At 34.0% G+C, this 22515-nt stretch overlaps 1 protein-coding gene across 10 annotated transcripts in view; it reads right to left on the reverse strand.

Annotated features, from left to right (window-relative positions):
- ANKRD12 (ankyrin repeat domain 12) overlaps positions 1-22515 on the reverse strand; it is a 149370-nt gene that overhangs the window by 59417 nt on the left and 67438 nt on the right. For 5 of the 10 annotated variants that reach the window (XR_008540718.2, XM_016933303.4, XM_063795936.1 and 2 more), the window contains 5 exons: positions 21638-21706; positions 17376-17522; positions 14401-14601; positions 9290-9432; positions 4197-4344 (listed from right to left, as the gene is read on the reverse strand). Coding sequence is in view for 8 of the 10 variants with exons in the window: in XM_016933303.4 (XP_016788792.2) it covers positions 4197-4344; positions 9290-9432; positions 14401-14601; positions 17376-17522; positions 21638-21706 (708 nt within the window). In the remaining 2 variants the exon portion in view is untranslated. The remainder of the gene's footprint in view (positions 1-4196; positions 4345-9289; positions 9433-14400; positions 14602-17375; positions 17523-21637; positions 21707-22515) is intronic. The other 5 variants (XM_016933309.4, XM_063795938.1, XM_063795937.1 and 2 more) reach the window with 3 other exon arrangements.

Below are 22515 nucleotides of genomic sequence, written 5' to 3' on the forward strand. Positions count from 1 at the left end.
CCTCAGCCTCCCAGAGTCCTCGGATTACAGGCGTGAGCCACCGTGCCCGGCCTTGGAAATATTCTGTATCTTGATGGTGTTGGATTATACAGGTGGAGGCATTTCAAAAACTCATATATCTCATATATACATTATATTTAAGAATTACATCACAACCATGAATATTGCAAAAAAATTTAAACTCTAGTTAATGAAATGCATGCTTAAGTACTTAGGAATGTCTTCAACTTATAAAACATATCAAAAAATAATATGGATTGATGGATAGATATGTGATAGTGTAATAAAGGAAACAGAGCAAAAGATTAACAACTGTTAAATGTAGTTAGTGGGTACAGGATGTTCATTATACAATTCTTTGAGCTTTGCTACATGTTTGAATATTTTCATAATAATGTATGGGGATTTTAAAAAAAGTACTGTAAGTGGTTATGTTATAAAAAGCACAAATTGTAAGTGGGTAATTTGGGATAAATTTTCCTATGGCATCATATTTAGATTTCGAAAGTATTGAGGATCTAAGGTTGTGGACAGAGAATTTAAGATGGAAGATCATTAGTGGCTAAAAGGTGGTTCTGGTGATGACAAAAACATTGATGTCAAAATAAGAGAACAGTGTTTACAAAATCATTTCAGGACAGAGTAGGGGGAAAAATTAGTATTTCTACATTAATACGTATGTTATCTCAAATGTATATATTTGAATACTTTTTTCTTTTTTTTTTTTTTAAAGATAGTCTGGCTCTGTCAGCCAGGCTGGAATGCAGTGGCATGACCTCAGCTCCTTGCAACCTCCGCCTCCTGGGCTCAAGACATTCTCCCACCTCAGCCTCCCAAGTAGCTGGTACTACAGACGCACACCACCATGCCTGGCTAATTTTTGTATTTTTTGTAGAGATGGGGTTTCACCATGTTGCCCAGGCTGGTCTCGAACTCCTGGGCTCAAGTGATCTGTCCGCCTCGACTTCCCAAAAGTGCTGGGATTACAGGCATAAGTCACTGTGCCTGGCCAAATTAATACTTTAAATAGATGACTATTTTATCCCTATATTGTTTACTTATTCAAATAGTTCACAAGCCTTTTGTCTTTTTAAAAATCTTTATTTCCATCTGTTGTCTCTCTTAATTACTGAAGAGGTGTTTTTTTTGGAGGCAGGAGCTTGCTCTAATGCCCAGGCTAGTCTCAAACTCCTGGGTTCAGCTCCTGGAATAGCTGGAATTGCAGGCACATGCCACCATGCCCAGCCCACAAGACTTTTTAATTTTTTAATTCTTACTGGAGGAAAATGTAGATTATCTTATCTTTTGGTATATACCGTATATAGAAGATACTTAACCATATCATTAGAAAAATGTACAAACACAATGGCTACACAAGATACATAAACTTTAAAAATTATTTCTCTGCCCATTTTGGGGGCATTTAAGTCATTCTAAAATTTCAGTATTGTAAGCACTAATATGTTAACAGCTTTACACACATATATATAGTCAGCACTTCTGGTTATATCTCTGCAGCACTTCTAGTTATATCTTTTTCAATTTTTCACACTTATTAACAAATTGTTTTCCAGAAAGCACTCTCAACAACAGTGTATGGTGCCAGCTTCACTCCAAGCTCACCAACATCCAAATACTATTATTTTAAAAATGTTTACCAATTTTACCGGGAAGTTTTTATTCAAGCACTTCTGTATGTTAATTACTGTGTTAAACTGAAGACTGTTCTGCAGTTTTCTAGTTATAGTCTTCCCTTCTCAAAGTATCAAGATTTTGCTGGCTTTAAAAAAAAAGCCGCAGCTGTTTCTACTTTTATACCATTAGACCATTTTAACAGTATGGCAACCTGAGTGTGCCTGCACCTACCCCTCTCTCTGTCTTCCAATCTTTCTCCTTTCATATCCCTCTTTCAGTCTGTGTTTCTGTCTGCTCTGTGTTTATCATTTTTAATTTTTTTTGGTAAGATCTATATACAGTATTCTGTTAAAGTCTGAAAAAAATTTTATAACTTTTGTGGTTCTATCCATTTTCTTACTCATCAGTGATGTTTATGGATTTCCACTCACTTTTCCTTAATTAGATTTGCTAGATGTTCTAGTTAATCTTGTCAGAAAAGCAACTCCTGGTTTCATTCTGCTATATTGTCTAGAAATATTAGGACATTTGTTTCTTTATATAATACTTAGAAAACGTGCTTTCCAGTCATTAATCTTGCTTTTCTCTGTGGATCTGCTTTTACTTCCTCTTCTTGATTTCTTAAGTTCACTTATTTTCATTCTTACCTAGTTTAATGAAGATAACTATGAACTTTTACTGAACACAGAACAACTCTGGTCTCGTCACGTAAGTACTAATGGTTACGTATACAATGTCTACAACTGAGACTTTCTACTTAATAAGAAACTGCATGTGCTGAAAAAACTTAAAGTTTCCAACTAGTATTCAGTATTCTGCTTCTGGTTAATTTTATCTTGTATTTCTAACAACTTTTGCTTTATATATTTTAACAGTGTTATCTAGTGCTTAAGGCAGTATACTTTTCTTATTTTTTTCCCCACAACAAAAGCTACATTTAATTAAGAAGGCAATACACTTTTATCTTTGCTTTGTTCATATGCTTTTATTACCACAAGATTATCTTTTGTCATGCACTATTTCCTGACTTCAATTCTTTGTCTAACGTCAATACTGAAATTCTTACTTTGTCTTCAAAAGCATTTTTTTTGGTTTTTTTTTTTGTATTTTTCGTAGAGACGGGGTAAAAAACAATATTAGCCGGCATGGTGGCATGCGCCTGTAGTCCCAGCTACTCGGGGGAGGCTGAGGCAGGAGAATGGCATGCACCCGGGAGGCGGAGCTTGCAGTGAGCCGAGATCACGCCACTGCACTCCAGCCAGGGTGACAGAGCGAGACTCCACCTCAAAAAAAAAAAAAAAGAGAGAGAGGTGGGGTTTCACCATGTTGGCCAGGCTGGTCTTGAACTCCCGGCCTCAAGTGATCTGGCCCACATTGGCCTCCCAAAGCGCTGGGATTACAGGTGTGAGCCACCACGCCCAACCCTGAGTTTACTATACTTTTATTATCACCTCTCAAATGTTGTTGTTGGTTTTAATTTTGTATTTAAATTTCAGATAATTAAATTTTTTCATTTTTCCCTTTTCAAGTATGATCTGATATTTACATTCAATTTGACAATATTTACCACAGTTATTTAATCATCTTGTCTGTAATCAGTGCTCACTGCCAAAAGTTTTTATTCCATGACTTCATTTTCTTTTGTTTATAATTTGGCAGCATCTCTTAATCAGTTGGAGTATATTTACAATTTTTGTTCAACAAGTAAAATGTTATATTCAGAAGGTGCGTTCTTTCAATTGCCTTTCCATGTGAAATATAATTTAACTATATTACATGAAAATAAAGGGTAGAACTTTCTGCCTCAAAACTATAAATGATCCATTGCCTTCTGGCAATGGCTGACATTAAATGAGTAAAGTATGGTTTTTATTCCCTCATGTGTAATATAAAAGTAACATTACCTAATTGCTTATAGGAATTCTTTAAGATTTTACGAGGAAACAGCCATTTGTAAAATTGATGAAACTCTTTTTCACTGAATTTTGCCTGAAATATGGTAAACCCCTTTTATATAAAGACGACTTTCTTCAACACAGTAAATGTTTTTTTGTTATCTTTAAAAAAAAATTGTGTTTAAAAAAAAAAAAAAGAAAGAAATTGTCCTTCCCTGCAACAATGATCAGAATTCAACCATCTAAATCACAAAAGTAAAATCACAGAGATGACTCGTTAACACCAGGACACCGGAAAAAGACATGAAGTGTTTGGTTAGTAGCTCTGTAATTTATAATAGAATGAAAAGAAGTCAGAGTAGCAGTGGTGGTAGCTCTGCATGGGGAGAGGTTCTGCAGCAGGCTTAAAAGTAATAATGAATAGTTCAGCAATTTATAGAAAACAGAAATGGGGCAATGGCATTATGACTCCATTCACACAGGGTATATGTAGCAAACACCTAGGTTACTAACTTCATCATTCTTAGCTAGTTAGCTAAGCATTATTCTAGCTAGCCAGCATTATTCTAAAGTATTCAAACATTTTGTATATTACAAATGAATCCAGAATGTTCTATCAAATATCATGTCAAACGAACAGATGAATGTAGATTATCTGAAACAAACCTGTGTAACTTTCATCATCATCAGATAAAGGCACCTCTCTTTTTAGTAGCAACTCCAACTCCTCTGTTTCTGCTACATCCACTGGACGCTCCCCATGTTTATTAGCTTGAAATGGATTTCCACCGTGACGAAGTAACAGCTTTACTATCTGCAACAAGAAAAAGCAGGAAGACTTAGTCCCTTCACAGATTGTTATCACTGCACCCATTCTCTTGATAATACTCATAGTATCCTTCTGAGTGTTACCTCATTTACTCTGCATCCATTCCTCACCATCTACTCTAAATCGTTATTCTCTTCAAGATCCATTTTCACTGACACTCCCTTATCTGATAACCTCAACTACTACAAAAAAATTTCCTCCTTAAAATTTAAACTGGGTTATTTTAGCAATTAATCTCATCATTTTTTCATCCTGTTCCATCATAAAGTCAAATATTTATTGAGAACCTATAATAACTACACTTCTGAGTTCTGCTAATAAACCCATGAACAAGAATAACAAGTTCCCTGGCCTCTTGAAATGTGTGTCTTAGAAAAAGTTTAAAAGAAGTATTTCCCTTCTGCTTTAGGCTAATATCACTGTCAATGCTCTTAATCTTACTCCATTTCCTATAGCCCAGGAATTTTAAGTATCATTAACTCCAAAGCTTAAACTTCAAGACCCTTCACTTTCATGGGTCCTTTACAGAAGGATGCTGTATCTAATGTTGTAGTCATCACTTTCAAAGGCCTTCTCTCCTTCTCTAACGAATTACGTAAGCTTCAAGTTCCACATAACCAGGTTCTGCTCTGTGTTATTACTTGTTTTTTCTTCATATCCTCTTCCTTTCATAGTTTTAACCTCTTTTTGGTTGGCTCCTTTTTAGAAGCCAATCTTTCCACAGTTCATATTTCTTGCACCTTAAAAAAATAATGGCATTAAAGAAATGAAACACGGACAGAACAAGGAAACTTTGCTGAAACCTATATCGTCCTACCCTAGCTAACCTTTCTTCTTCACTGTCCATCTCCTGAAAAGACATCTGCCCTTGCAGCTGTTACTTACTGGCCCTTCACTCTTTAACCTACAACTCTGCTACCATCAATCTTATGGAATGGCCCTTTTAAGACCTGAAAAGATCTAAACCAATGATGGTTTCCCTATGACTCTGTCCTTGATATACTCTCTCATGTTCTAATATATATCATCTCTTTGGAGAACTTATCCACTCTGAATGTGATGACAATTATGCGATCCATCCATTCATTCTCTTGTCTGCTTTCTCTCTCAGCCCTTTTGAGCTCCAAACCCAAACATTCAAATACTCACTGGACACATCCAACTGATTCTATGTGTATTTTAATACAAAAGCATAAAACCAACAGGACCCAAATGGAGTTCACTAAACTTGTACTATTATCTTTTATCTCAGTAACTGGCACCAAAATTTTCCCAGTCACTGAAGCCTTGAAGCCAGAATTTGGGAGTCATCATTAATTCTTTTTCACTCACACACATCAAAGAGGCAGCCAGGTGTTATTGATTCTGCCTCCTTACCATCTCTTCTTGTTTTGATATTTTGTGCATTTCCATTAACACTGGTGTGTTCTATCATACATAAGCCTATACCACATTCATTAACACATTTCCCCCCTTGGACTATAACCTTCATATAAAATCAAGTCTCTATTCATCTCTGTATTTCGAGGACATAACTATGGTGTTTTCTGGTACTTAGAAAACATATCATACCTTAAAAAATACTTAAATGAATAACATGAAACAGATGAATATTAACTGCATTTACCATCAAAGGAACAATTTAAAACAAGATGCTGAAATCAGAAATTTGTAACAAATTATTTAAGAATGATTCACAATGAATAAAGAAAAAAACTTTTCTAGATTACCGCAGAAAATCTGAAATGTAATAATGTATAAAGAAAACAACTTACTCATGATACCAACTATTAACTGTTTAATTTTTATCAAATTACACATGCTTACGATTTTAAAAGATCAACTAGGTTTCCAAGTCTGCTGGTGAAGAACAGTTGTCCCTGATACTTATCTCCATATTCTAGTCATCTACCCAGGGTGAGAGAGGAGCAATTACTGGGCTGTGTAAGACTGGGGAGAGGATGTGAGAGCTAAAAAACCTTTGATCTAATAGTCGTTTCCAGTCATATCTTAAGAAGCACTTCCAGAGGTCATTGGTACTATCGATTCCTAAGCTTTTTTTTTTTTCTTTTCTTTCTAGGATTCTGTGTTGTATGGCTCTGGTTTCAATTTTCTTGTCTCTTTTAAATCAGAGGTGGGCAAATTATGACCTACGGACCAATCTGGTCTGCCAGCTAAGAATAGTTTTTATATTTTTAAAGGACTGTTGAAGGAGAAGAGGAGAGGGAGGAGGCGGGAGGAGGCAAGAGGAGGTGAAGGAGGGAGTATGTGGCCTGCAAAGCCTAAAATATTTACTATTTGGCCCTTTATTGAAAAAAATTGTCAAACCCTGTTCTACATCAGTAACTGCTCATTTCTCCAATTTCTATCTTCCAAAATATTTGTTTCTTCTGTTCTTTGCCCTTGTGGGTCTATCCTTTGAAACTGCCCCTTACTGTCATTTTAGGGATTTGAGAAAGTAACTGAAATAAAAATCTTCTAGTCATTATAAATAATACTGTAGTGGATATCTTTATGAGTTGAAATTTTTCCAATTTTAGGCTTATTTCCTTAGACTAGAGCCCTAGAATGAGAAAACAGAATAAAGAATTTTGATATTGCTGAAAGCTTTCTATCCCCATCAGGAATACATCAATAAATACTTATTACATGACTATACAGAATCAGGTACAGCTGGTTCATTCACATACTACAAACACCCTAAATCAAATAATCAAGATTTTACAGCTCATCCTCAAATGCAAATAACTGTTCTTAAAGTTGCTTAAAACATAACAGTCAATAAATTAGAAGTAGGTAAAAATGATGACAAAAGATGATACGTATCTAAAATAGAACTAGAACTAAGGCTAGTATTAAAATGTGTATTATGGTGAGGTGCCACCGGTGGCTAATGCCCATAATCCCAACGCTTTGGGAGCCTGAGGCAGGAGGATCTCTTGAGCTCATGAGTTCAAGACCAGCCTGAACAACACAGGGTCTCTACAAAAAAAATTAAAAATTAGCCTAGCATGGTGTGCGTGCCTGTAGTCCAGCTACTTGGGAAGCTAAAGCAGGAGGATCACTTGAGCCCAGGAGGTTGAGGCTGCAGTAATCTGTGATTGCACCACTACACTCTAGTGTGGGTGATACAGCAAGATGCTGTCTCAAAAAAAAGAAAAAAAAAAAAAGAAAAAAAAGTGTTTTAGGAATTACTATACATTTACAAACAAGTCAAAAATTAGGTTCTTAGTAAGCTATGTTAATCCTCTCTATAATAATTTAGACCTGGCTACAGAACCGTTATATTTCTGCTTTTCCCATCTTAAAAAAACGCTTTATGGATGGCTGAAGTTGTCATGACTATTAAAGAAAGAAATCTAATAATTTGGGAGTGGCTCAGAATACACATTAGGGATATACAGAAATGAATTTTTGGTGGCTCTCATTCTTCCTCCTAACGCACAAGTAAAAGGAACAAGGAGAAAATAGCTCTCAATAGCTCTTCAATGGTGACTCCTACTATCCTAGGCATGTTGGTAGGAGGAAAAGCAAAGGTCCCTCCCTCTGGGAAGAGACTGGAAATAGTGTGAGTCCTTGTAAGTACATGAGCTCAAAAGGTCAGCTTCTGGAAATATTCTGCAGCTATGTGCATATTTAGAAACTTGTGTTCACAGAAACCATGTCTTAGTCACAGGCATAATTCTTTAAAATTACACTTAGAAATCGGGAAACCTTTATTATCATATTCAAAGGAAAATCATTCATTCTTGGTAAACTATCAATAATATTTTTTAAAAGGGCACTATTTAAAATATCAAAGCCAGAAAGTAAGTCAGTTTCCGATAAATTCAAAGGAAAGGGCAATGTACCCTACATATTGTCAGGCCTGATGGATTAAGTTTTTGTCATTCTGTCTATCCTCAGTCAGTTATCCATTCATCTACCTATCCATCTATCTACAAGTGCATCCATGATGGATATACTGAACATTTCTAGGTGACAAGCAGTTCCAGAGTAAATAACAGAAAACAACATAAAATGCCCGTATGCATGGTAGTACTTGCAGTCTAGTGCAGGAAACATGACACTAGACAAGAATATCAGTAAAAAATAAGGTAGTAAAATGCTATGATATAGGTTTGTACAAATTGCCAAAGGAGCACAGAGAAAAGAGTAGACCACTGGTAGGCAAGAATCAGTTTTAAAAAATTATAGGCTACATTTTTCTTCATTCAAAATAAGACTTCTTTGCCGAGAAACATGGAAAAATGCCTTATAAAAATGTAATTGAGAAAAATAGCATTTTTAATTTCTGAATTTTAGGTGTATTTGACTGCACCCACAAAGGCAGCTTTTTAATCTTTTACCCCTGATATTTCTAGACCATCTTAAATTTCAATGTGCATTTACATGTAGTGTCTTTTTTTCCTTTGAAATATCAATTTTAGATAGGTATTATTTATCATATAATTTAAAGATGAGGAAACGGAGGTTCCGAGGAGGGAAGTAACCTGTTCAAGATTACACAGCTAGTAAACTGGCCAGGCCAGAACTGCACTTGTATCTATCTTTACTCCAAATTCTATTTTTGTCTCAACTAAAGTAAAATGCCTTTCAAAAGATAGGCAATTCAACACTGTACAATTTTTACTATATATAAAGACTGCTTTAATACATCCAATTGTCTTATAAAGAATGCCTTGAAATAAAAATTTTGCCAAATTATTTAATCAACTGTCAAATTAAAAGGGTTTTATGAAAAGAAAATGCTAAATCTGACTATGAACTAATACTTAGTAGAAAAAAGGGAAAACAAAATATAGATGAGTTGTTCAAGCAATGAGTGGAATATGACATAGATCATATGACTAAGAAGTGAATGAAATTACTTTGGGTTGAATTTATATTTTGCAAATGTGTATTATTGATTTTTTTCTATCATACTTACATCTCTGTGCCCACTACTAGCAGAATCATGGAGTGGAGTGTCATCATCTAATCCTTGTGTGTTAACATCTGCTCCAGCTGCTATAAGTATCTTAGCAACATCGTAATATCCAACATTGCAAGCTTCATGCAGTGGTGTCCAACCTAAAGTTAGATTATTAATTATAACATGATTCACTTGCGCTACTTCAAAATATATGCTTTTCATATACATACCAATGTGTGACATATAAATTCTAAAACTGCACATCGTGCAAAAAAAAAAAAAGGAGTGATGAAGAAGCTACTAAAAATAAATAAGAACAATATCAATTTACTGAAGGTTCATTCAAGATAATATTACAGTTGACCCTTGAACAAGGTGAAGGTTAGGGGTGTTAACCCCCATGCAGTCAAAAATCCACATATAACTTTTGACTCCCCAAAACTTTACTAATAGCCTACTGTTAACTGGAAGCCTTACCAGTAACATGAACAGTTTGACTAACACATACTTTGTGTATGTATTATATACTGTACTCTTACAATAAAGCTAGAGAAAAATTGTTATTTAACAAAATCGTAAGAAAAATCTATTATTCATTAAGTAGAAGTGGATCATCAAAAAGGTCGTCATCATCTTCACAGTGAGTAGGCTGAAGAGAAGGGAGAAGAGGGGTTGGTCTTGCTGTCTCAGAGGTGGCAGAGGGAGAAGAGGTAAAAGTAAAGGTGGGAGAGGCAGGCATATTTGGTGTAACTTCACAAAAATACATTGTAATTTGTGTCTCACTTTTTTGCTTTTTCATTTCTCTAAAAATGTTTTAATACAGTACCACCCTCCTTCTTCCACTGTTTGCTTTAGTTTCAGTGCCTGGATCATACAAGGACTGGTGTTTTAAAAAAAAAGTAAAAGCAGCCTTAAATTATTGGAACCCTCTAAGGTCAATCTGTTTTCTGGCATGGCTTCTTCTGTCTTCTTCCTCATCACTTGAAACTGTTTTGGAAGCATTCAACTCCATCAAGTCACCTATTAATACCTCTGATGTGGTATCTACTAGCTCCTCAATTTCTCCAAGATCCATATTTTGAAACTTTTCACCCGCTACCTTTTTTGACATATCCACAATCTCTTTCATGATTTTCTTGACTGGTTCTGTGGTAAATCCTGTGACGTCATGTACAACATCTGGACACAGTTTTCTCCAGGAGGAGAGAGCTTTCACAGCTTTTTCTTTAACAATGACAGCATCTTTAATGGTGTAATCCTTCCAGACTTTCATGACATTCTATCGGAGTTCTCTTCTACAGCGTTGACAATCCTTTCCCTGGAGTACCGTGTGTAATGAGCTTTAAAGTTCCTTATGACCCTCTAATTAGAGGCTGGTTTAGAAACACCGTGTTTGTACACCACTTTAATGCCTTTGGTGTCGAAATCAATTGGTTCTGGGAGGCCAGAGGACACTAAAAGACAGCCTCCTTCCTGGCAAAGTACTTCCTGACTTCAGGAAGAAATTGATGACATCAATCCAGAAAAGAGTTCTCATTGTCCAGGCCTTCTTGTTATACAACCAATCAAGACTGGCAGCTGGGTTTACCTTTTCCCTTCAGGGTTCAGGGGGCAGTCCTGATCATAAACCCAACTGTATTTACATAAAACAGGAGAGTTAGCTAATCCCTTCCTGCCCTAAATCTTGGTGCTTGCTTCTCTTCCTTACTAATGAATGTCCTTTGTGGATTTTTCTTTTTCCCAGAATAGGGTACTTTTGTCCACATTAAAAAACTGTTCAGGCAGATTTTCTTTTTTCCTCACTGATTTTCTTAATGGTATCTGGGAATTTATTTGCTGCCTATCAGTGGACTGAAGCCACTTCTCCTGTTATCTTGACATGTTTTTAAACGAAACCTTGTTCTAAAATTATTAAACCATCCTTTGCTGGCGTTAAATTCCCCAGCTTTAGATCCCTGATCTTCCTTAAAATTGTTGTATAATGACTTCATGTTTTCTTCAATCTAATCTATAGGTACGCCTTTTTTATAGCAATCTTGCATTCGCATAAAAGCTGCATGAGATAAAAGAATGTTTTACAAAAAAGTGCAAGGTTTTCAAACCCACTAGCATAGCTCCATCAATGGCTTCACAAATTTCCTTTCCTTTTTTCCACTGGTCCTTATGCTGGATTCATTCATCTTCAAATGGCAGGTAACCACAGCTGCAGACCTCAATTTATAGTACATTATCAAGCAATTCAATTTTTTCTTTTAATGTCGTAACTTTTCTGTTTCTTAGGAGCACTTCTAGTATCACTAGGAGCACTTAAAATGGGTCCCCTGGTATTATTCAAGGCTGACAGTATTCTACTAAACACGATGAAAAATATGCAAGAATCACACATTTCACTGTGGCATGCAACTTACTGGAGAGACGAACTGCTTATGTGGAGATGATTTGTGTCAGTCACATGGTGTTTTAAGCAGATAGTCCCAATATTTGAGCTCACCACAATGGCAACAGGAGGTAGCTATGCAATTATTACAGGAGTATAATATGTACTACAGTAAATTTTATGCAGCTATGATTTAATACTGCATCTTTATGTTTGTTTACATTTCTCCTGATTCTGAATGGTGCTATGTATAGCCTATGTCTGTATGCATATGTTTTAACTTTTTAGAACAGATTTGTGTATATTTTATGGTAGTAAGTGATAGAATAGACTAGTATGTAGGTATCTTTTATGCACTTATAATGTATTTAATTTTTTCCTATTTTTACTATTTCTAGGCTATGCAGTTCATCTATGAGTTTTTCCAAATTGTTCCAAATCTCAAAAAAAATTTCAAATATATTTACTGAAAAAAATCCACATATAAGTAGACCTACACAGTTCAAGGGTCAACAGTATTTCCACTGTGCTAAATTATTTGACAAAAGTATTAAATATTTAAGCTTTCCAATAAATATAAGCTTGATATAATTTTTAATAATCATTTAAACTATGAAAAAGAATTTTAAAGAGGCAAAATATTAGTAAGCTTGATTAGAGTCTTTCAGTAAACAAAAATCCTGATGTCTTAAGGGCTTTATTCTGTTGATACAATATTTTCTGGACTTAATACTTATTCTAACTAAAATAAACTTAATTACTTTTGTAATTAAAAAGTTACATGTTCACAAAAGAAATATTAGATAACTTAAAAATACAAAGAAAATAAACACTGTCCATAATCTCACCACCCAGAAATAATAATTTGAAGAATCCAACATAATATCTACTAGCTCTCCCACATATTTATAAAACTTAGATGAATAACAACCTGCTTCCTCTACTTACTAAAGTGAAAATAATTCCCTATGTCATTATACTTTTCTACAACATAGTATTGTACTAATCAAATATACCATAATTTCCTTCAACGAGTTCCTATTACTAAGGATACAGATTGTTGCTAGTTTTTAATTAGAAACAATGCTGTAACAAGTATCCTTACAACTAAATCTTCATGTACATCCATGATTAACTATTTAAAATAAATCCTTGAGAGTGGAATTGTCAGATGAAAGAAATATTTTTTAGGTTTCTGATAAATAATGTCAAGTTTTCCTCTAGAATAAATGCCATGCATTTTAAGTCTCACTCTTTAAGGTAGATACCGTATATCACACCGTTCCCCACTCACACCAAATAAAGACATAAATTCCAGGTGTATTATAATAGGGCTACATGTAAAAACAAAACAGAAACCAAATTTGAAAAACAGAAAATATAGGAATAGTTTTATGATACAGAGAAAGAGAAGGCCTTCTTAAATAAAATACCAAACCAAGAACCCATAAAGCTCAATTGATACGATACATAAAAGATGAAAACTTTAGTACAATAAACACTGTAATGAGAGTGTATTCAACCTAAGCCACAGACTGTGAAAATCTTTACATATTTGATAGAGAAAATCTAGACTAAATAAAGGCTCTTGTAGATTAAAAACAGTACTAAACCAAAAGAAAATGAGCAAAGGAGTGGATCTAACAATTCATAAAATACACATAAGTTTATAATAAACATAAGAAATGTTTACCATCACTACTGATCATGAAAATCCAAATTAAGATTTTTTTCATTCATCAGATTGTTAATAATTAAAAGTTGATAATATCCAGTTTTACTGAAGATATGAGGAAAATGGCTCTTTTATATACTCTTGATGGTAGTATGAATTGATACAGAATTTTGGGGGGGGGGCAATTTCCATTATTTCAAAAATTTAAAACATGTATCTCCGTTGATTTAGCAATTTCACTTCTACTGAAATACTTCCATAAATATACACAAAGATGTTTCTATATAGGTATTTACTACAGTGTTGCCTATGGAATGCTATACCAGAATATATTATGCAGCTATTAAAAATTAATGGAGTAGGCCTACCTATATATACTGATAGAAATATCTGTAAGACATTAAGGCAGGTTGCAGAACTACAGATTGATACAGATGGAATAATTTCACTTTAAAAAGCCAATATATAAGTAAGTATTTGCTTTATACATATATAATAAAAATGAACTGAATGAGTAACCTCCTAAGCGTTAACCATAGTTCTATGGAAGAGAAAGAACCTGTGTGGGAGGGAGGGTAGGGTTGTGCAGTATGTGAAATTAAAGAAAATTTTTGAATTGTTCCCTACATACTTTTACTGTTGAATTATTTACAGCAAGAATGTACTGGTATGCTACTTGAATAATGAAAATGAAAGTAATAACACCACACTCTTACAGTCCTCATGGTTCAAGTTAATAAATGTTCTTAAAATACTTATGAATGAATCAACTACTTTGAAAACATATAACTCAAATTCATCTAGGGCAAAACCTAACTTGGATAAAGAACTATACAGCAAGTAATATGTCAACTAAAGTATAAGTTTAGTATATAAAAATATGAGTAATTATTGACATGGAATTGTAGTAGAAATCAGGGGTTTTATGTACGAACTCCAAAAGTTTTGTAATAAAGAGTATTTTTAGAACTCTTTCATTTCAGCAAAATGAATAAAAGAATGTAGATTAAATTGTAACCAGGATCTGTTTAAATTTTAGTGCCTGAATAGTAGGTATTGAATTACTAGTCTTACCTGCAAAATCTTTCACATTCACATTTGCCCCTAAACTTATTAATTCTTTAACTTGTTTCACATCTCCTCGAATAGCAGCCATGTGTAAAGGAGTTTCACCACGTTCATTTCTTTTATTAACTTTATCTTTCTGTCGAGATGAAGAACTGGGAGTTTTCTTTTGGGCAGGCGTTGTTTGTGATGGATGATTTGGTGTGGAATCTGTAAGAAAGAAGAAAGTTAGCAGAAGTTCTAGGCTAAATATTCTGTATACTTATTTAAATGTTTTTATTGGTAATATGCTAATCTCCTGAAACACAAGGAATGCCTTCTCACCCTAACAACCTAAACCTTGACTTGGATGATCCGTTAATGACCCAAATACACAGAGATCTTCCCTCAGGGTTATCAAATATCATTAGCCAATTAAAAAAAATGTTTTGTCAATTCATAAAATTGGTTTAAAATGATACAGTATCAAATACGTACTCTAAAATGTTTCCTTAATGAATGATGTGATGAACTACGAAACATTTTTCCTAGGTATGTTATGCTATTATTCTAAGACCTAGAGGAGGTGAAATTGAAGGCTGGAGTCCACACTTCTGACTCAGACAAAGCATTGGAGTTCTTCTGTTCTTATATTATGTGCAAATCAAGGTCATAACGATTTTACTATGAAAATGAAAGAGAAGAGCTACAAAAAATAAGGGTAGTCTGGAAAACGGCCCTTAAAAACTGCTTTGCCTTGATTCTCATATTTTGAAATTTGTTCTAGTTTCTATATTAAAAAAAAAAAAGTTAAATTAGATGATGCCCAAAGTCTCCTCTCCAATTTCAAAACTACAAAAAAACAAAAACTGGTTTCTTAATTAAGGATTCAAGACATATATACAGTGTTAATTAATTCTGAAAATTTACAACTATATAAAAGAAACTGCTCTAAGAGAAAAGAAATCTATGGAAAATAATTTTTACCAGTTTAAAACCTGACATTAGAGCTCTAAGGCAATACCATCCTTTCCTCAATTAAAAAAAAAAGTGTAAGGTTCATCTTTTGGATTTTTTTTTTTTTTTTTTTTGAGACAGAGTCTCACTCTGTTGCCCAGGCTGGAGCGTGGTAGTTTGATCTAGGCTCACTGCAACCTCTACCTCCCGGGTTCAAGAAATGAAATTCTTCCACCTCAGCCTCCCGAGTGACTGGATTACGGGCGTGTGCCACCATGCCCGGCTGATTTTTGTATTTTTTAGTAGAGACAGGGTTTCACCATGTTGGCCAGGCTGGTCTCAAACTCCTGGTCTCAAGTGATCTGCCTGCCTCAGCCTCCCAAAGTGCTGGGATTACAGGCTCGAGCTACCATGCCCAGCCCTACCTTTTGGATTTTAAAGTACATTGTCTCGGTAATAGTTTCCTACAGAAGTTTTTCTAGAAATTTACACTCCCAAAGAAAAGGGCCTTATCTATCTTACTCATCACTGCTTAGAAGACTTCTCATATACCACAGCGGTATTCAAGAAATATTTGTTGAATGAATAAATTTTAATATAATCCTTATAGTCAAATTATTTGTGAAGAGAATTTGCTTGCTGAATTTCTTAAAATCTAAAGACTTATCTAATGAATAAAACAACCACAAACTCCAAGTATATCTGTATGATGGCAAACTGCTTGATATTTCAAAAGTTTTCCATTCTAATTCTATACATATTAATAGAGTTGACTAAGAATCACCCTTAAAAGGACCAACTGCAGAACAGTATTATAGTGTACTCCTATTTATATTTAAAAAAAAAAATTAACCCATAACAAAAGATACGTATTTGTAAGTTTATGCCTAGAAAAGCTACATAAATAAAGATAAGAAACTGTTAACAGTGGTCACCTCTTGGGGGGAGGTGACTGGAGATGAAAGACTTTTACTTTTTGTCTGTTGGTCTTTTAATTTACTCTAAGGACAAAGGTTCACGTTATTTTAAAAAATCAGTTTTAACAAATGTCTTTCCATTTAACTATTAAATCAGACTTAAAGTCAAAGTCAAAATTTTACAGAAACAGTCAAAGTTTTTACATGGTAAAATGTCTTTAATTTGGTCACAGACTTTCCCATGTTGGAGGTGGAAAAGGTAGGAGTGAGTAACCACAACGTACTCTATTTTTAAAAGCAGGAAGCCCTAAAACATTTTTTTAGCAGTGACAGATATTAGATACGCTCATGCTTTGAAATTATAATATTTAGAAACTCTTAAGAATTTAACCATGTCATCCCATTTTTTAAAAAGAGGCAATACAGGAAAAACTCACTGAAAAATTATCTTTTTCAATGCATTTCAACATGGACTGTTATGTAACCCAGAGTCTTACATAAAATTGCTTTGAATTCAGGGCCAAAAGAAATTTTCTCCAGACAAAAGTGATTTACTTTCTTGAATCAGTCAATGAGAACTATGTAACTCAAAAATTTTCTTTTGTACTTTTAGCTGCCAGGATGTGAATAGTAATTACTATCTCAGGCCAGTTGCCTGGATTTTATCTACCTTTTTAGCTCCCTTTTATAAATTAGCATGTTGTTTGGTTTGTTCCCTTTTTGTTTTTGTCCTGCTGGTAAGTCATCATCAATTATTTTTGGAGCACACAGTATATAAATAAACATACATACATGTGGCACAACACCTTAGTTGGAAATGTGACATGAAATATAAAATGACTGTTAATATACTGCTGACATTTTTCCTTATAAAAAATTTAGATCTTAATAAAATATGGATTACACATGGTGTAAAGAGCCCTACTCTTGTATAGCTTCTACTTTAGCAGAGGATACAGATGATAAACTGTCACACAAATAATCATAAAATTACCACTGACTTACAAGTAATTCTGATTAAATCCAAGAAAGAATGAAAATTAAAAGAAGTTAAAATAATTGTTAAGACGAGACTACAGTTGCCTGAGGAAAACTAAGGATACACATTAACTCAATGATGGTAGGTATCACCTGGACTGTTGTCTCTTGCTGTCATCTGCATAAGAAGTGCCATCTGTTTTCGCTCAGAGAGTGGATAACCAAAAAGAATGCTAACTGGTGTGGATTTCTTATTTCCAGCTTCCTTTTTTGTCTTCTTCTTTTCTGGACCTTCTTTCTCTGGAATTATTAACAAATATGTAAGAATTTGAAACAAATCCAAGTACTCAAAAGCAAGTTTAAGATGAATTTTTTGATAGATGCTGTACATACATATGAGAAATGTGTACAATATATGAACTAGTAGTAGCCAGACAAAAGCACAATGGGTTTTATATTATATAAACAATTTTCTTCCTGACTGCTTTGAAAAAAATATATTCTTAATTCCACTGTTTTCAGAAAATTAGTAATACTTGGGAAATTTATTACTAGTAAAATTTTACCTTAATGACTTGTTCTAGTAAAATTTAATTCCTTGATAACAGTGCAGACATTCTTTAGTATTACATCTTTGAAACCTCTTTTATTCACTATAATTTTATTTGTAATTGCTGATAAGCCTATATAGCAATGCTCCTTCAAATTACTTCCTTGATTCCAGCAATGATTTATACAAACTTCCAACGAGCTAAATATTTAAGACAAGTCTTATCACACAGAACAACTATCGAAAAAAAGTACCAAATCATTTTATTCCAGTCATAGGATAGCTGAACATGAAATGACATTAGTCAAAGCCAAGAATGCGCAAATTAAAGATTCTGTGTGGCTATGGGTTAACAGATCTTGCAAAGATCCAAAAATTTTCAAGGACCTTTTCAAAGAGATCTGACCGATCATCAAGTTAGCTCTCAGATTTAACTATCTGGGAAACCCATTAGCAACGCAGCCTGCGTTCCCCATTAAGTGTCAGCAAATTCAGACTGAACTGAATTCTATAAGCAAGAGATACAGATATTTGTCTTTTCTGTAAGACTTCTCTGGGAGTTAAGGCAGGTGCTCTGTGCAACCAAATGCAGAGGTCTGGCTATTACCTGTCCATCTATTTCTTGGGAAACCCTATACAAATATCTGGAATGTACTGATCCAGGTTTGAGGGTACCTGCAAAGAGGAGCTGCAAAAATAAATAAGTAAAATAAAGAATATTTAAAAATAGCAAAAATGGGAAAAGGAAAGGCTTAGTAGTCAAAATAGTGTCTTTTTTCAAGCAGATATGAACAGCAGCTAAAATACTCTAAAAGAAAAGCATGTTTTAATCTAGCAAGTTTAGAAAACTAATTAAAACCTGATATTATTAGCAGGCATAAGAAATTAATAATTCTTCCAGTGTGCCACTTAATCAGGATACTCTGTCACCTTTATGGCTGAGAAAAATCAGAGCTCCTAATTTTAAAAACTCTGCTGTCCACAAATCTTTCAAAATTAAACATTTCCTAAAAAGTCCATTTTCTTGAATATTTGGTTTTGCATAAAAACAAAATTTCAAGACTTATTTAAATCAACTTTATTTTTTTCCAGTATAATCTTTTCATATTTTTTATTTCATTATCATTAATGATCCAATTTAGCATAAATCCAATCTTAGCACAGTACTTTTCCTAACTTATGCTGCATTACAAAGCCCTAAACAGATTTTTGGAGAAGCCAATTTTTTCCTGAAGCATATATGGATTTTTTTCTCCTAATTTTCTGCATATCTTGGTTCTCTAGTATTTAATAAGGAACTACAAGTGTTGTTGTTTTAATAGTTTTCCATTTGAATAACAAATCTTTAACTATAATGAATGTATTTCTCTCCTAAAATAAATATATTTAACATTGTGAAAATTTTATAGAAAATAGAAAAGATGTTTCAAAGACAAGAAATAAAATCTAGTAATTAGAGGAAACAAAAAATACTTAGCATCTATCCTCAAAATATTTTCTAAATATTGGGGAAAATTTCGCATTTTTGTTTGTAAAACAACTGCCTTTTTTGTTTTGACTGCATTTTAACACAAGGTTTTAAAAAAGCCAGTCTAACATGATAAAGTAATACATACTCAGGCAACAGTAAAAAGATACTTATATATGCATCATTAGAATGCCATGCTGCCAAATAAAGATGTAATTATTTTGGAAAGAAAGAAACAAATTGGATATATTCCAAATATTTAAAACAAAATTCGAATCAGATGCTAGCATCCAATATAAACTCTATTTTCTTTCAGTTACCATAGTCATATGTCTGAGTTCATATTCTGCATGAGACAGCAAAGTAAGAAAACAGCAGCCGGCGTAAGGCAGCTAGGATAGAGACAACTACACTGTGTGTCAAAACTGTGTTAGACTAGTATGTCCCAAAGTATGCGTTTTCAAGTTAAAAGCAGTCAACAAGACTATCTGGGATTTGTCCTGTAAAGAATTTGTTTCCTCTGACCCATCATAAGTAAAAAAATGATAATATATTATATATCTTATAAAGAGTTAGCTACTTCTCTTGTCAGGAAGGTGATTAAATAATACTTAAAAAGTTAGCTACTTCTCAAGATTCAGCACCTGCAAAATGTATTTATTTGCCCTAATAATAGACAAGAACTTTGAAGTTTAAATGTAAGTATACTGACAAATGTGTTCGTTTAGCATAGTCTACTATAAACTTAAGTTCCATTCAGACAACCTAGGGATTTTTTAAGATAATATACAAGAGATTCACTTAAAGACTATTCAAAGCAAACAGAGAAATGGACTTTTCAACGCTCCAACATTCTTTCAAGGTTTAGAGGATCTTCGGATATACAAAGATGTTCCAGTTTTATAATGCTGAAAATTAATGCTTTCTTTTTAGGTCTTGCCAGAATAAATAGAAAGCTCAACATCTTCACATCCCAATTAAGTATTAAGTACTTATTAAGGAGAAGAGACAAAATTGTTTTTCTTAGGGAACTTGGTTCATAAACCTATTAGTGTCTCAAAAATTAAAGAATACAACATCTTCCCACAAAGTAGTCACTATAAGAATCAAACAATGGAATCACAACTCAAATATAGATGAACATAATTAAGTCAATCCTGTTTGCAATGTACATACTTCAATTCTGAAAAAAAAATTTGCCATTACTCTCTGGTTCTAAAATATCTACATGAATCTCCAATTGAATGTCTGCATCTTTTGATTTCCGGCAATGATACTCAGATTATGGATGGCTTCATATACATACAGCTCTTTCAGGGGCACTTTGGGTACTTAGAAGTCACCTTTTAGAAAAGCATGCCTAATTCCACAGTAACTGACTATAAATATGCCCCACCCCCTCAATTTTGGTAACCAGGCACTACTGACTTATCAGCTCAATTAAAACTTTTGGGATAATTTTAAGAATTATTATTTGGTTCTTCCACTGCCCCTAACCCAACCCCACAAATGTATAAAATAAATAAAAAGTGTATAAAAACAGGTTTACTTTAGTTTTTATAGCTAAATGTCATATGCTGAAAACTAGACACTTAGACACCCAGGGACTAAAAAAAAATCATATTTTTATTTAAGCTCAGAGATAACAATGTTAGCCAATTTAAAAAAAGACAATCAAAAAACATTTAACTAATTAGCTGTCACATACTAGAGAACACATTTACTCTTTATTTTAAGAGGACACAGTACTTGTATATCCTCTTGTATTCTATCTGGAGCAATTACGGACCATTAACATAAAATAACAGGTGCCATAGCTTAATAGAGAGGTTGCAACACAGTGGTAATGGCATTTCTCTAGGTAACCTGGTATTTTAATTCAGTTATAGTTAAATTTAACCTAGGCAACAAAGTCAATAACGGCTAATGAATTCAATGGAAAAAAACTGTATTAAATGTGTTTTTTAAAAAACATCACATGACTAAACGGTAAGATGACACTGTCTATTGAAATCAGTACACTTGGTATACCTTGTGAAGGGTATACAACAAAACACTTGGGTATCTTCCCACAGGAGTCACTACACTATGCAACACCAGGGGTTGACTTTCACATTGTTTTCTATGTGAATGGTGTTCCCCACATCGTGCTGTAAAAAATTGGAGTGGAGGTATATGGCAGTCCTGCTACAAGGTTCACACATAGCTTGTGTTAGATATGATACACTGAGTACCTAGGAGCAAAAATGGGAAAATGTGGTGTCACCCACGTAGTTCATTTATTTAACCAAAGATATCTATATGCTGGTTTGAAAGTAAGTTACTTATAGTACAATAATTAATTGTAAATGTGACAGAAACCACTGGCTAAACAGGAACACCTGATAATCTAATTACCTGAGTATGTCCTGTAAGAAGATATAAGTCTCTCCCCCCAATTTTCACTTGTATGTCCTGGATCTGAATCTACAGAATGAGAAGAGACAGGAGAAGAGAAAAAAGCACACGGAGGGAAATGCAGAATTCAACAAACCAACATTTTTCAAAAGACCACCAGTTAATAAGCTATTATTGTTTTGCCAAAAGATTATTTTTAAAGTAAAGCCAAAATTATATTTAAAACACAGCTTTGGTCAACACCTAATATTTCAAATTTTTCAACAAAAATATCTTAAAGTTGGGAAATTCAACCATGCAGTTTCAATAACAGGTATTACTGATGTTATATATTAAAACACACTATCTTTTTTGAGGCTATATATTTTTTCAACTTCTGAATAACAGTAAAAGAGCCAGTACTCTATCACTGGATTTCTGTTTAGAACTTGTCTTACACTTTTTGTTCTATGAGTGCCAACTCGACTCTGGAGACAGTAAAACACTTTGGACTGCACCATCATCCTACACCACAGACCTTTCCACAAATTATATACACTTCAAATGGTATTAATTACTACAGTGATTACTACCGAAGACCGTCTGGAAAGAAAGTAACCTAAATCAAAACAAAGTTTATCAGTTAAGAATATGGAATTCTGGCCGGGCGCAGCGGCTCACGCCTGTAATCCCAGCACTTCGGGAGGCCAAGGTGGGTGGATTACCCGAGGTCAGAAGTTCAAGACCAGTCTGGCCAACATGATGAAACCCCATCCCTACTAAAAATACAAAAATTAGACAAGTGTGGTGGCGTATGCCTGTAATCCCACCTACTTGGGAGGCTGAGGCCAGAGAATCACTTGCACCCAGGTGGCCGGGGTTGCGGTAAACTGAGATCA

Source organism: Pan troglodytes, chromosome 17, assembly GCF_028858775.2.
Source record: "Pan troglodytes isolate AG18354 chromosome 17, NHGRI_mPanTro3-v2.0_pri, whole genome shotgun sequence".
Lineage (NCBI taxonomy): Eukaryota > Metazoa > Chordata > Mammalia > Primates > Hominidae > Pan > Pan troglodytes.